Below are 16,237 nucleotides of genomic sequence, written 5' to 3' on the forward strand. Positions count from 1 at the left end.
CTAGCATACCATGTAGCTTCTCTAACATCTGCCCCAGGAATATGACACACTCGGGAGACTGCAAACCCCATGTGATAGACACTTTTCTTTTTAATAAATTTGTTTGTTTGTTTGTTTGTTTGTTTGTTTGTTTGTTTTTGGCTGTGTTGGGTCTTCGTTGCTGTGTGCGGGCTTTCTCTAGTTGCGGCTAGCGGGGGCTACTCTTTGTTGCGGTGCGCGGGCTTCTCACTGTGGTGGCTTCTCTTTTTGCGGAGCATGGGCTCTAGGTGCACAGGCTTCAGTAGTTGTGGCTCGCGGGCCCTAGAGCGCAAGCTCAGTAGTTGTGGTGCACGGGCTTAGTTGCTCCGCGGCATGTGGGATCTTCCCAGACCAGGGCTCAAACCTGTGTCCCCTGCATTGGCAGGCGGATTCTTAACCACTGTGCCACCAGGGAAGTCCTAGACACTTTTTTAAACCACCAGATACCCAATTTTGGTTTGAGCAGAATGTGCCTAACTACTCAACTGTATATCCCAGATCCCTTCCAACTAGGGGTGGATGGATACATAACTCATCCTCACCAATGTGGTATAAATAGAATTGTTCAGGTAGAGTTTCTAGGAAAGCTCCTTAAGGCAATAGCAGCCACAGGTAGAATATACTTTACTTTTCTTTATTTGTATATATTTTTTATATTTTGCCCTTCTTTTTCCTCCTGCGTGGAACTCAGAAGTGATGTCTGGAGGTGGAGTTGATGTTTGTAACCATGAGGCAACAGGATAACATCACAGGACTGCATATCATCTCTGTGCTGCCTCCCACTGGATTTCTTTTACATGAGGTAATAAATAAGAGCAACAACACTTATTTGTTTAAGCCACCATTTCTTCAGGTTTCCTGTTACTTCCAGTCAAATAAGATTCTAGGTGTTTCCCCTTTGAATCAGTCTACTACAGAAGCAGTGGTAGATTCCTAGCTCCTCTTGCTGAAACATATATTGGATCTTCTGGCTCCTTTTGTACCTCAAAGTACATTCTCTAGAGTTTCCCTGGAGGGTCCCCAGAAGGATGGGGACTGTGGAGTATGCAGGCTAAGATCCCGTGACTGAATGGGTACCAGCCAAAAGGATAACATTGCCTGTGGTTTGTACCCCTAAGTGGAACTTCACCAGCCTCCCACTGCAACTGAATTCCCCTACCCCACCTCCAGCACGCAACCAATTACATATCCAAAAGTACCCAGAAGAGCACTTATACATACATGCCTAAATCGCCAAATCATGGCACATGTTATTCCTCTTTTAGGTAATGGTTTTTCATCTTCTCTCAACTAATTTCAAACAACTAATCAAGATTCTCCAGCTCCATGTGAAGTTTCCAGAATGAGCCTAACCTGGTCTAATCACACCAGTGCCCTAGCAGTAGTGACGATAGTGAGGCATTGTGCTTTGCACAGCTTCTTGAGCAGCAACCTTTGCCCAGGAAACATAGCTGAACAGCCTGAGAAGAACTGTTCATGACACAACTGAAACACCCCCAGGGATTCACAGAAATAACTGGCGAGAGACATTCGCTCTGATTAGTATGGCCGTGGAGTAAATCATCCCAAAACTCAGAGGCTTAGGACAACAATAAGCATTTATTATCTCCTATAGTTCCTACAGGTCAGAAATTCAAATGGGGCACAGCAAGGCTGGCTTGGTTCTGTTCCTCAAAGTCCAGAGCCTTGGCTGGAGAATCAAAGGCCAGGAACTAGAATCATTACATGTCTGGTGGTTGATGCTGCTGCTGCTGGGGGCCCTGCTAGGACAGTCAGCTGGAGCATCCACACGATGCTTCTCCAGGTGGCCTGAGCATGGTTCCAAGAGTGAGTGCTGCAAGAGATAGAGCTGCGTGGAAGCCATGTTACCTTTTTTTTTTTTTTATAGTATTGATATTATTATGACTCTGTAAATATTTTTTTAAATTTATTTATTTTTATTTATTTATGGCTGTGTTGGGTCTTCGTTTCTGTGCGAGGGCCTTCTCCAGTTGCGGCAAGCGGGGGCCACTCTTCATCGCGGTGCGCGGGCCTCTCACTATCGCGGCCTCTCTTGTTGCGGAGCACAGGCTCCAGACGCTCAGGCTCAGTAATTGTGGCTCACGGGCCCCGCCGCTCCGTGGCATGTGGGATCCTCCCAGACCAGGGCCCGAACCCGTGTCCCCCGCATTGGCAGGCAGACTCTCAACCACTGCGCCACCAGGGAAGCCCCATGTTACCTTTTATGACCTAGCCTTGGAAATCATCCAGAGCCACCTCTGCTGCGTTCTGTTGGTTCAAGGGGAAGGACCATATACCCCAGCTCTTGTCTTGATGGAAGCATGTTAATGTCACATCGTAAGAGCATGTGAGATGGAATATATACATACATATATATATATCGGTTGACTTGTCTTTGGAAAATAAAATCTACCACAATGTTGAAAGAATTTGGATGCCTTACTTTTATACCAGGCGGTGGAGGAGGGGAGGAGAGGTGAGAGGCAGGGAAACATGATTATTGCCATAGACCTGGGGAAAATTGAATTAGCTATCAATTTTATAGTTATATGTATTCTCAGGCTCTTGCTCTCTTAGTCAGTTTGGGCTGCTATAACAAAGTACCATAGCCTGGGTATATTATAAACAACAGAAATTTATTTCTTACAGTTCCGGAAGCTGGGAAGTCCAAGATCAGGGTGCCAGCATGGTCAGGTTCTGATGAAGGCCCTCTTCAGGGTTGCAGATTGCCTTCTCATTTTATCTTCACATGGCAGAAGGAGAGCAGAGAGCTCTCTGAGGTCCCTTTTAAAAGGGCACTAATCCCATTCATGAGGGCTCCACCCTCATGACCTAACTACCTCCCAAAGGCTTTGTCTCCAGATATCTTCACACACATTGGAGGTTAGGATTTCAGCAAATGAATTTGGGGCTGACACAAACATTTAATCCATTACACGTGCATTTGTTCTAAAGCATTAGACTATAAGAACTGTTATACACACTTTACGTTACAAGGACCCACAGTTCTCAGTGTCTTTTTCTGTCCCAACTCCTCCTTCAAGCTTCAGCTTACGTTTCCCCTTTTTAGTAAAGCCGTCCCCTCCTCCCCAGGGGAGTACATTCTGCTTCTGCTCCTTAACCTCCTTGTCAGGCTCACAGAATTCAAGATATCACTTTTGTAACACCTAAATGCTTATATTACTCCAGTGAGAGTAGTTAATATCAAGCATCAGTGGGGCAATATTTAATATCCCATTCTCTGATGTTCTTTTAAGCCTCTAGTATTTAAGCGTAAACTTTAAATTATATCTAGAAGTATATATTGACTTACTGTAACTACAAAACCCAAGATGCAGAAACATGCTCGGAAGAGCTTGCCAAAATGTTACTTCTAAGAGCCTGTTAATGGGCTTTAATATTTTATTTTGGATTATGCAGATAAAGTTTATAAACAAGATTGTTAAAAAATAATGGGGATGAGAAGCCTTTCTATCTCTTTCTTTATATCTGAGTAGAGGGAATAAAATTCACGTTTACATCTCCACCCCTTTGGTCGAGGACTGGGGCCATTCTTATTCTCTCCAGATTGATGCAGAGCCCCCCCCCCACCGCCCCCGCCAAAACCTCACATCAGTTCTGAACAATGACCAACCTCTGTTGAGAGCTTATCATGTACCAGCCACTTTACATACATCATCTCACTGAATTCTCACAATGATCCTGAAAAGAGGTATCATTATCACAATTTCACTGAGCTAATTGGGCAAACCAGTGGCAGCACTTGGATTTGAACTCCTGTCTGCCTAATTCTAAAACACGTGCACTTTCAACCACCCCACACACCCTGTCTACTAATGCTATGGTAGGTCATGTGCTAGAGCCTTGTTAAGGGCAGCAGAGAGCTCACCAGACAGGCAGCCATCTGCAAACACAGGGCTCTTCTGGTTTCCCTCCTAGGCATAACAAGATCAGGGTTTAAACCCTAGCTCTTCCTTTTTCTGCAACTTTGAACAAGTCACTCTCTTGAATCTCACTTTCTTCTACATTATCTAAAATAACGTACTTAATGAGCATTTACTCTGCACTAAGCACTTTGGATTAACTCATTTAACCATCACATAACCTTAGAAATTAGATTCTATTATTACTCCCATTTTATAGAGGAGGAAACTGAGGCTTGGAGCAATTAGGTGACTTGCCCAAGGTTCCAGAACTAGTGGTAGAGCCAGATTTAAAACCAGGTCTGTCTGATTCCATGGCTTAAATTCCTAACCATGCAGCATAATTGTCCCTACTAACACTTTTCTGATCCATCTTGTTAAAATGAACAAGATGATATATGTGCAAGCATTTTGTAAAAGTTAAGCATGAAACAAACGCTGTTGTATTTCTGTTAGCTGTTTTGACTCTGGTTATGGTAGGAAAACCGCGCTGGAAGAGAGGCTCTCTGGGAATAAACGTCCACATAAACAGAGGAATGTAGAATTCTGGAGCCAGCACCACTATACTCTCTGGAACCAAAGACAGGCAGCCAGAATCCTGTATTATTAGATTGTTCCACTTAACAGGATCCGTTTTGTTCAGCTTTAAGAAAAAGTAAATCACTGTTAAATGTCTTTCTGAACTGCTTTAATTATAGATTAGCCTTGTCAATCTTAATAAAATTATGCCTTGTGTTTGAGGTTTATATATGGAAAAGTGCTCAAAAGCAATTACTTTTGAGGAGCAGGACAGGAATAAAGACGCAGATGTAGAGAATGGACTTGACACGGGGAGGGGGAAGGGTAAGCTGGGACGAAGTGAGAGAGTGGTGTGGACTTATATACACTACCAAATGTAAAATAGATAGCTAGTGGGAAGCAGCCGCATAGCACAGGGAGATCAGCTCGGTGCTTTGTGACCACCTAGAGGGGTGGGATAGGGAGGGTGGGAGGGAGGGAGTCGCAAGAGGGAAGAGATATGGGGATATATGTATATGTATAGCTGATTCACTTTGTTATAAAGCAGAAACTAACACACCATAGTAAAGCAATTATACTCCAATAAAGATGTTAAAAAAAAAAGTAATTACTTTTATTTCCCAAGCACGTCATTTAAAAAATTCTTATATTCACAGCTTGATCCTTTTAACTCTATTCTTAGACTCATTTTTAAGGTTTTTTTTTTTTTTTGGCCATGCCACATGGCATGTGGGATCTTAGTTCCCTGGCCAGGGATCGAACCTGCACCCTCTGCATTGGTAGCATGGAGTCTTAACCACTGGACCACCAGGGAAGTCCCTCTTAGACTTATTTTTAAACTGACTCTGTCTAAAACTAAATTATGGCTCCATGATATTGAACAGTTTATATGTCACATTAGTGACATGGTCATTGATTTTATATTTCTGTCCAGACTAGTAGATTTTAAGCAGAAACATCGAGGCCCCAGCAATAAAAATGTACATCTACTTCCAAAGAATCTGCTTTTATTATTACAATAAGATGAATTTTTAAGAAATCTTCAAGATTCCTGATTCTAAGGAATGCTCTTAGTTGGTGGTGAACAGCCCTATTTTCTTGTAGACTTATTTAAAAAGTGGTACTTGCCTAAATTATGCAGGGAAAACCCAGTCTACGGGAAATTAGTCTATATAAGAGAACCCTAACTCCTCAAAATATTAACTGGAGTTTCAACTAAAGAAAAAAAAAATGGCAGCTTAGGAGTGTGGAGAGAGTTCCTTGATCATGCAAGTTGGGAAAATGCTACTTTATATTGCTTCCTCTTAGAGAATCACAATGTATCTTAACAAATTAAAGGCTCTGAAAAATCCTGAAGCAGTGAAACTCACATGATTTTCTGTAACTGGGCATTTCCCGAACTTACTTGACCACAAAACTCTTTTTCCAAATGACAATAACATTCCATAGAATTCATGCTCTGTAAGACTTTGGCAGTCTATTACAATTGATTCTGAAATAAAAATGACTGAGGCATGTGACCAAACCACTTCAACTTCCCAAGACGGGCCGTGCTGAGAAATACAGCTACCTACAAATATAATTTTTTACCTTAAGATTAATTTATTTTTTTTAAATTTATTTTATTGAAGTATAGTTGATTTACAATGTTGTGTTAATTTCTGCTGTACAGCAAAGTGATGCACTTATACATATACATAGATTCTTTTTCATATTCTTTTCCATTATGGTTTATCACAGGATATTGAATATAGTTCCCTGTGCTATGCAGTAGGACCTTGCTGTTTATATCCATTGTATAAACAATAGTTTGCATCTACTAATCCCAAACTCCCAACCCATCCCTTCCCCTCTCCCCCACCCTGGTGAGATTAATTTCTAAAAGGAATTTGGCAATGCAGAATAACATATTGATGGAAAACTCACAGCACACTCCAAAAACCCTACAAATTAAATTTAGTGTTATTTATTTATGTCACATCTTATTCCACAAAGAATTTGCTATAACTCATAACACTTACACAACTGGCGAAATATGAATGGAATCAAACAAAAAATAAATTGAGTTAGAAAACCAAGGCCATATTAAAGTAGAAACATAAATATGGGGGGCGGGAACCAGCACAAATGTTATAACTAAACTTTAAATTTAGTTCTGAACTCCCCAGCAACCAAAACCAAAAGCGATTCATGGCCATTTGCATAATAACCATGATGAAAAAGGAGAAAGCTTTGACAAGTTCATAAGGAAACAAGGCTTTTTTGGACTGAATTCTAAAAGAAATCATTCAAAAGGGAGAATTTCATAGGCGACACAATGCTTCCAACCATTTTCCAAATGCAGTAACAAATTTATGTGGCTAATTCTTATAGCATTGCCAATGATAAAGCTCAGGCCAAATATTAAATTCTGCAAAGTTAATGGGTTCCATTTGTCTTTGGCTGATTCAGGAAGACAAGTTACAAATCTAATAAAGTCATGATAACCCTAAAACAAATTAGCTTTGTACTTCACCATTTTCAGAATTAAACTAACAGGCAAGAAAAGATAATGAGCTCTTTTTGGTAAATAATAATAGTTAACACTTATTTAGAGTTTTCTATGTGCCAAACAGTGTTCTAAGCACTCTATATGTGTTCATTCATTTAATCCTCACAACAACTCTACGAGGTAGGTATTATTATACCCTTTATTTTACAGATGAGGAAATGCAGACCCAGAGATTATGTGCCCAAGGTCACAGAGCAGTACTAACACTGTCTACTGTCACTTGCAATTGAGGCCAACTTTTCCACATGGATGGGTGCCAGTCTTAGGCAACAGAGTGGTGAACACTACTCCCTTCAATCTATACAAGCAGAGGAATCATGTAATTTGTCATCTTTGCGTCCCTAGAACTGGAGAAGGTGGTTCAGGGGCACTGTATCAGTCAAGGTCCAAGCAGAAAAACAAACCATTCTAAGCACTTAAAACAGAGGGAATTAAATACAAGTGACCGGTTACACAGGAAGAGCTAAGAAACCCCCAGGAGATGGTGGAGCAGACCAGGGATGAGCAACAGTGGGAAAGGGGAAGTGTTCCTACGGCACCCTGGGGACTGGGGTTGCCCTCCACACACCTATGGGAGCCAGAGCCCCCACTAGCTTCTCCCTTTATCCCCCCTCCAGCCTCCCACTGGCTGAACCCTGCCAGAATCCCAATAACAGGGAAAGGTACCCTCTAGGGATCAGCCCTCCTATGATACAGGGCAGAGCTGTAAATGTTGAAGAATGGATCTAAAAGTTAAAATGCCCAAGACTGGCACAGGTATTAACAGTTAAAATGTGAAAATTGTGTCTTCCAGTAGCTGGAGCTAATGGGCTTCAAGAGGCAAATCACTGGGTAAATAAAAGCTTGTTCTCTAAATCTCTGGTCACTCTAACAAGGGGAAAATCCTCTTTCTGCTTGAAAGAATACGTAAGTAAAATACTTCATTCTGCAGGTAGCAAAACCATGGTATTGTTACTCAAGAGAGGGCTACGTGTTGAAAATATGAAGAGTCATACACTTAGGTAAATTAATTCCATAAAAATGCATTTAGCACTTATGATGTTCAAGTTGCCAAGGCAGAGATTCCTAAATGATGTGGCCATGGCCTTCTGGAGTGCTGTAAGCTCTTCATAGATGTGCTCCCAACTCTGATCGATCCATTTTGTCCCAGCTGAGCACCACGCATGCATGGTGATGCCTGTCCCACGGAATGATGAACAGAGAGGGTCCTGTGACTTGTGGTCAGCAGGATAAACCTTGCTGCGGGAAGTAAGAAGAGTGACCTAACAGCCAATCGGGACTATAGGAAGATGGTGTGCTGACAGGAACATCTGAGAACTTCGCCTCATGAATTTCTAATTGCACACAGGAAAGCAGGCAGGAGTTAACATTCAGACAACATAGCAATGGGGGGAAGGTAGTGTGTGAGCCGAGGAACCCTCCAGGTGAGCTTCCCAAAGTACTAGTCAAAATGATGCCTGTCCACAGAGAGCTGGAAACCACTATTCTACAGGGGCCCAGACACAAAGCCTACTGCCGTGAATGGATTTCTAGAAACCCCAGGATTAAGGTATATACACAACCACCCGAAATATGAGGTAGAAAATGAGAATTACCACAAATGAGAGATAATGTTAGGGATTCTGAAAAGAAAGAGATAACTTCTAGCTGGGGACAGTGGATTTGGGGTTGAGTAGTATAAATTTTGGAGAGGAAGTGACATTGGAGCTGTGTCTTACATGGTTTTGACCTACAGAGGTGGGAAAAGAGAATTCCTGGTGGAGGGCACAGCCAAAGGGAAAAGACAACGTCTCTAAAGCAGGGGGCTTGGCCGCTGTCTCAGGTAGTCATTTATGGAAGTAAAGGGTGTAGGAAGGAAAGAAGTAGAAAATCAAAATGAAGAGGAAATTTAAGATTAGACCCAAAAGGCTGTTTAAAAATTCATCATTGCATAAATCTACATAAATGTAGATCTGCATAAATGAAAATTGTTAAGGGAAATTTTGGATATTTGGCTATATGCACAATCTTTTAAGGCAAGTGTCTTGGAAGACAGTTATTCCATGCCATTTAACATTAGAAGCAGGGTAGTGGGTAGACGGACCACAGCCCTGCCCGGGGACCAATGGGCAGCTCAGCGTCAGTGCGCCTGGTCCCGCTGCCCTGGAACTGTGTGGTCCTGGGCGGGATCCTGAGCAAGAGCAAGCACCTCACGCTCCATCCAGTTCTACAGAGAATATTCAGAAGGAGGTATTAACAGCCAATTTTTCTTTGTAATGAAAGGGAGGCAGAGCATATTACTAGTTTCGAGTCAAAATAATGGAGCATAAAAATGTTTCACCTTATGAAATTACTTCATCCGTATGAAATTATTTCATTATGAAATAATTTCATGCTATGTGATTTGTCTGCCAGTGCGAGCATTTGGCTGGTACATCAGTCTACTGAAAGATATATTCTAACTTCAACAATCTGACCATTTTAAAAAGTATGAGTGAGAAAGAAATTCATTCAGCTCATATAACTGCAATTCTAATTTCAGATCTTCTTGGCCTCACTAAATATCTCTCATAATATTTATGGTTTGATTTTTATATTTCCAGCAATAAAAAGGAAAGTTTGCCATGAGAAATTAACTGATAAATTGTAATAAAGCAAAATTAAATAGAGAAAGTTAAGTCATTGATAAATAATGTCATATATTCATTTTGCGTTTCAGAACCCAGTATATACTTACTTTCTCCGGCATGTACCATTAGCATATTGATGCGCATTAGATGGCCTAGTTCATGTGTAAAGAATGTAGAATAATGAAGGAAGGGAATTTATTTTTTTGTTTTCAGAAATGCATACAAAAATAGCTGACCTATCACATTATTACCTAAACCGTTACTAATGGGTTACTGAAAGTGGCCACAAAAGTGACAGAAATAAAAGCTTTACGTCCTCAGAAGAATCTCGTATTCATGGTCCGGAATAGGGTCTAGCTGTATTTTCCTTGTCAATGGCCTCTTAATGCACCCGAAGTTGTCAGAGGGAACACAAGTGCCTCACCCCAGGGGTCCTTTTGGCCCGGCCCAAGTCAGTGAGGAAGTGAGAGTCTTCCCACCCTTTTTAACCAGACTTGGATTCACAAGCCTTGGATTCCACCTTCAGCGCAGCCACCAACTTACTCTGTGGGATGTTTTTAACCTCTCTTCACCTGGAAAAAGGGGTAAGAATAACTTCAGCCCATTTCACAGGAATGTAGGGAGGAGAAAACAAAACAATGCATGGAGAAGTACTCTGAAAGCTGAAAGGCCAAATACAAACATAGATGTTATTATTTTCCTAAGAGCCTGAACATACTCAATCTTTTGTTTCTAACTTCAAGCATGGGAGAAAGATTTCTGCTTCCTTTTGTGCCTAAATTGAACGAAAGGTACAAACCATCTCACTTTGACTTTTCTCCTACTTTAAGCATTTGGCTTGAAGAAAGCCTTTTGTCAGCGAGCTGCCAACCCATAGAGTTGAAAGGAAAGCCAGACTGTACTCCAAGTCTGGCGAGTGGAGGTGGAGAAAATAGGAAAGAGTGCTGGAACTTTCCTGGTCTCCAGGGAAAGATTGAGCAGGACTGCAGAGGTAACTGTATTCACACAACCGGTTACAGACCCTGCAGGGAACCGGATTTGGCTTACAACTGAACAACAATGAGGCATGGCTTGACGCTTCTTAAAGCCAACCTATGAGAGGGTCTCAACTGTGGAGGTAGAAGTTACACAGGCTTTGTCCCAAGCATAAGAGATGACGTGTGAAGGGTCCTCCCAGCTGGGGAACTGGTCCCCATGAAGTTTCCTCTGCCTGGAGCACATCGTTTCTCTTAGCCTTGTCCTTTCCTAAGGAGCTCTTTCTTAGGGAGACCGTTCCAGCTGACACCTCCACCCCACCCCAGCCCAGACCCCATCCAGCGTAAAAACTCAGAGCCCCTGAATTTCTCCTTTATAATCATTGATCTTCGCCTGGAATTAGTGATTCATTAATTTGACTGATTAGCAGTCTGTTTTTCTCTCTCCCCTCCCCCAGCAAGCTCCCTGAAAACAGGGAACCCTTTGATTTCATAGTGTCACCAGAACAGAGCAGAATGCCCAGTTCAGAGTGGGCCCTCAATAAATATTTATTAAATGAATGATGAAAGAAATACGATTTGAAGAGAACTTCAAAGCAGACTATTTCAGATCACAAATCATTTCTAGGTAGGCCCATTTATGCAAATATACACTATTTATCATAAAACCCTCAATTTACTGTTGCTCAGGGAGACCATACTGCAAATGGAGGGAGACCGTAAAATGAGCAGGCAAGTTAGTAGGAAGGAAAAATGCTGCACACCCGAAAAGGGGGTTCTTAGAGACTGGATGGTTTACAAGGTCCTAACTGCCCATGTTTAGACCTTAAGAAGGAGGGACGAGAACAGGGCAGAGCTATTGCTTCCCAGGTTTAAAGGCACGAACTCCCAGTCAGCAGACATCAGAGAGAAACTCCCTTCTGGACCAGGCACCATGTGACAGAACAGAAAGCTGCATCATGGGGCCACCCACTCTTTCTCAAGCTATCAGGACAGCTTCCAGAAGCACAGGTGAAACAGCAGCCAGTTTACTTTCTTCTGTTCTAAAATGTTGAAAAGTATGGCTCATTAGGCATTCATTCACATGAATGTAAATAACGAGGAAGATACATTTTTCAAAAAATATTCTTCAAGCACCACAGCAAGATAAAGCAGTTAATTGTTCTTAATTTTTATCAAGCTGTACTCCAAGAGACCATGCTTTTTGGATAAAAGTCAGTCCCCATCCCCCTTCCATCTGTTTTTTTACTCTTGCACACACTTATTTACACACAATTTAGTGCCAATTTTCAACAAAATAAGGTTTCTTTTTAATTTTTACATTGTGATCTTCCTTTATCTTTCAGTTATTCTATGGAACATATAATTAAATACCATCTTCCTCACTAAGTGGCTTGAATTTATGACTTCCTGAGAGCTAACACATTTATTTTTGTGTTAAACAAATATAAAGAATAAGGACGCTGAGTAGTGAAGATCATGTCTTTTCTGGGGCTTTTAAAGCTATAGAGTTTCTTTTCTTTCCTTCAAAAGGTTGTACACAATAAATTACATTGCAAATAAAAATGAATTAAGTGAGACTGAGAGATCAGAGAAGAAATAAAGAGGCGCCGGTTTCTGTAGAGGGTCTTTAATGGATGATGCTTTGGGACTATCAATTTGGAAAGAAAAAAAATCAAATAAAAATCCATTCTATACTCATTTTGCAGACCTCATCCTTTTCTTTGTTTTCATATAAATAACCCTGCCAATGTTTTATTTTATGTAAGATCTATACTGTTTTTCTACTGTGTCCTAATGGTCTGCAAACAAATTCTAACTCTCTTAGAGGCAAACAGAAATTAAACAAATTAAATGCTGTTTGTTAAGTAATTTCAAAATAACAATAAGCAGGACACCTTCACTTATGCATCATCAATCGTACAACTTCCCCTTTACTTTCACCATTGCTCCTACTATGACTAGCAGAAATCCTAAAAGATCAGATAATAAAAACCCAAAGAGATCTTCACACTTTTTTCAATTTCATACTCAAAGCCCATCTCAATCTGTGAACTGCTTTCACCTTTGAGACTGTTCGAAACCCATTAATTTTATTCCTCCTTTGGGAAAGTAAGAACAAGTCATGATCACAGAGGAAACGGCCATTTCTTTCCCTCTGTGGAATCTCTCCTTTACTGTACTCCATTTAGCAGTGGCTAGGACTGCAGACCTGGGTTTATTCCATGCTCGGGAGGAATCATTTATTTCTCCATAATGCTGAGCACCTAGCAGAGTTCCTCGAATATAGAAAATGTTCAATGCAAATTTGGCAAAAGAAAGGGTGAATGAAAGAATAATACAATTTTCATTGTTTTAAAATGAATCGTTTCCACCCTGTTATCTTACTACAGTTTGAAACCCCTTGTCAGTCAGTCTTTACAAAATAGGTTTTAGGCCTCGCTATAGAGAAACAGATGACGGCACAGAGAAATATTGTGGCTTTAGGAGAGCTTAGAAAGAAGGACCTGTGCTCTACTAAGCTTCACATGAAGTAGTTTTGTCTGAGTGACACTTTGGAGATTTTTCCTTTGCTTTTATATTTTTCCTTTGCTTTCCTATATTTTTGCTTTCCTATATTATATTTGCTTTCCTATATTTTTCCTTTGCTTTTACTTTTTTCTCTCAATGACTATGGAATTTCCCGTTTGGTCAAGTGTTTAAGGGGACCAAGTGTTTAAGGGGTGAGGGAATTAATTAATCCTACAAAGATGACTGTTTCAGTCTGCCTTAATAGAAGAAGCACAGGTTCCTGGTGCTCTAAGGCCACCACCCAGCAGATGCGCCTGCGTCAGGGACCGCGTAACTGCCATCCCTCCCGTGTGTGCCAAGGAGCTTAACCACGGAGCGGTGACTACTTGCCTCCATGTGCTAAATGGGAGCAGAGACTCCCTTTAAGGCAAACTTTGCAAACAAGAGTAACCTTGAAAAAGACCCTTTAGACGCAGATCAACGCTCAGGAACGTTGCCAACCACTTACACTCCCCTTCGACACTTCACAGATGTGTTACTTACGCTGGGGAAGAGGCCTCCTTCTACCCCAAACCCAAATCCCTGCTCTGTCCCTTGAGCTCAGTGGGGGCTTGTCGGATGAGCCCCTGGGGAAATAGGCACGCCTTCTCTCCTTCGTCAACTTGGGTCACTTTGGCGGAGTCCTCCCTGACCCTCTGGGAATACTTCCGTGGTGTTGTGACCTTAGCCTCTCCGGATAATTCTCTATCTGTTCTGGAGGTCTCCTGTGGGTACCGGATTTCCAGCCCCCTGGATATGCCTGAAAGCAGAACCACCCGGCGGTCTCCAACCCTCCAAGCTCTGGGACTGCTGCGGGGCTGCGCTAGCCATTAATGGCCATCATCCATTTTTAATCAGAAAGATCACAAGAAGGATGGTAAGCGAATCCCAGTCGCAAGTCAATTTAAATAACATTCCTGGGGAAATCCAATCATTTAAAACTGAAACACCTACGCGAGCAAGAGCCCCCACCCGAGTGGCGGGGAAGAGCGAGACGGCTGACTTAATCAAGATCAGGGGGCTCCCAGGCTGAGCGCAGAGCGTTAACCCTTCCAGCGCCAGAGGGTGCCAAGGGGGGCTTGGAAGAGCGCGGCCGGCCGGGGCCAAGATGCCCACGGCAGCCCCACGCAGACTGCCCCTGCCATCTTGGGCGGTTCCGGACGCCCTGCGCCCGGCCTGGGCGGCTGGGCGCGCGGGGTTAAGGTCAGAAGCTCAGGAGGCTGTTCAGGCGCGGGAAGCGGCCGCCTCCCGCAGCCTCGGCGCGCCTCGGGCTCCTCCTTCCGCCCAAGCGTGGCCAAGTGAGGACTGCTCCGGCCGCAGGTAGCAGAGGCAAGGGAGGCGGCGCGCGGGACCCGAGCGGAGCGCCCGGGGAGGGACTGACGGACACGCGGACAGACGGATCCCCCCGCGCCCCCGGACCTTAGCAACGGTACGCGCGGGCCATGTGGGGACCCGGGGTCACGGCCGAGGGCCTGTCGGTGGCGCCGGCGCCGCCACCGCTGCTGCCGCTGCTGCTACTGCTGGCGCTGGCGCTGGTGGCGCCCTCGCGGGGCGGCGGGGGCTGCGCGGAGCTGGCGTGCGGCGAGCGGGAGCGCTGCTGCGACGCGGCCAACGCCACCGCGGTGCGCTGCTGCAAGCTGCCGCTGCACGCCTTCCTCGACAACGTGGGCTGGTTCGTCCGCAAGCTCTCCGGGCTGCTAATCCTGCTGGTGCTCTTCGCCATCGGCTACTTCTTGCAGCGCATCATCTGTCCCAGCCCACGCAGGTACCCGCGCGGACAGGCGCGACCGGGGCCACCGGGGGGCGCCGGGCAGCCGGGGGCCGCGCGGCCGCCCGACGACAACGACGACGACGACTCGCCCGCGCTGCTGCGGGACGAGGCGGCCGCCGGCTCTCAGGACTCGCTGCTGGACAGTGGAGGCGGTGGCCGGGGCCGGGCAGGCGGCGGGCGCTCGGCCCCTTCCTGCGCCTCGGAGCACGAGCTGCGCGTAGTGTCGCCGGTCTTCCTGCAGCTGCCCAGCTACGAGGAGGTCAAGTACCTGCCAACCTACGAGGAGTCCATGCGGCTGCAGCAGCTCAGTCCCGGGGAGGTCGTGTTGCCCGTGTCGGTGCTCGGCCACCCGCGAGGTGGAGGCGCCGGGGAGTCCGACGGCGGCGGCGAGGTCCGCTTCCCGCTCATCTGAGCGCCCGGGGCTTCGCGAGGACCACGCGGACAGAACCGGGCCGGGGGCTACGGGTAGGACGCAAGGCCGGGGGGGCCGCGGCCGCCGCCGCCAGTTGTCTCAGACCCCGCCTGTCGCCCGGAGACTGGGTTCGGGCCAACCCCATCCCCGCCTCCCCCGGGATGTTAAGTTTCCCTACGTTTCATTCGGTTCAAGGAAACGTTAGGCACGCGCGGCGGGGGCGACAGCAGCAGACGAGCCCAGAGCGCAACTTTGGAGGACGTCCCCGCCCTAAGCCTCGCCTCGGCTTGAGTTCACTTGTAAGTGCCTGCTTCCCGAATCAGAGAACATATGAGCTTCGGGAGAAGGGCAGTAACCTTTAGGGATGAAGCGAGAGGGACGCAGTTCCACTCCTTTCCCTCTCGCCTGGACAGGTAAAGGTCTCCCAGGATGGGCGGAGGGCGAGGAGGTGAGCCGTGACTGGAGACTGATGCGCGCGGGTCTGGAAGAGCAGCACCTAGGTGTGGTCGAATCCCTCCCTTGCGGAGAACCCAAGAAAACCCTTCCGTGTCTTCCTGGCCAAGCATAGTCACAGCTCACAGGTTGGTGGGGGAGAGCCGTGATATCCGGTTAGTTGCCGTACTTATGCAGCAATTATCCAGCAAGTATCCAGGACCATACTCGTAATAAGGTACAGTTGAACTTCTGATTTTTCAATAACTGAGAAGATATTTATATTTATTTGTCCTTTATTTTTATATTTTTACCATGTAGTAAACGCATCCGGAGGGTATCTCCACAGTTAATGACAAGATAATCATCTTAGCCCCTTTTTTAGGCCTTAATGGCCCAGAAATGGTCTACACTCTATCATTACTGTTTAATAAAATGTTGGACATTATTTCATTTACAATGGGAAAAAGAAGAGGCA

The 16,237-nt window shown here is 44.7% G+C and overlaps 2 protein-coding genes across 2 annotated transcripts in view; one reads left to right on the top strand and one right to left on the bottom strand.

The window, feature by feature from the left end:
- Positions 1-1,782: 1,782 nt before the first annotated feature.
- The window catches only part of IFT80 (intraflagellar transport 80), a 147,354-nt gene continuing 132,899 nt past the window's right edge, over positions 1,783-16,237 (bottom strand). The window contains exon 19 of the mRNA XM_057545810.1: positions 1,783-1,852. Within this exon, the coding sequence (XP_057401793.1) occupies positions 1,791-1,852 (62 nt within the window). The 3' untranslated portion in view covers positions 1,783-1,790. The remainder of the gene's footprint in view (positions 1,853-16,237) is intronic.
- On the top strand, positions 14,439-15,472 carry C4H3orf80 (chromosome 4 C3orf80 homolog). Its single transcript, XM_057545811.1, has one exon. It carries the CDS (start codon positions 14,587-14,589, stop codon positions 15,325-15,327), a length of 741 nt encoding a protein of 246 aa, XP_057401794.1. The 5' UTR covers positions 14,439-14,586; the 3' UTR covers positions 15,328-15,472.

The sequence above is a fragment of the Balaenoptera acutorostrata genome, chromosome 4 (assembly GCF_949987535.1).
Source record: "Balaenoptera acutorostrata chromosome 4, mBalAcu1.1, whole genome shotgun sequence".
NCBI lineage: Eukaryota > Metazoa > Chordata > Mammalia > Artiodactyla > Balaenopteridae > Balaenoptera > Balaenoptera acutorostrata.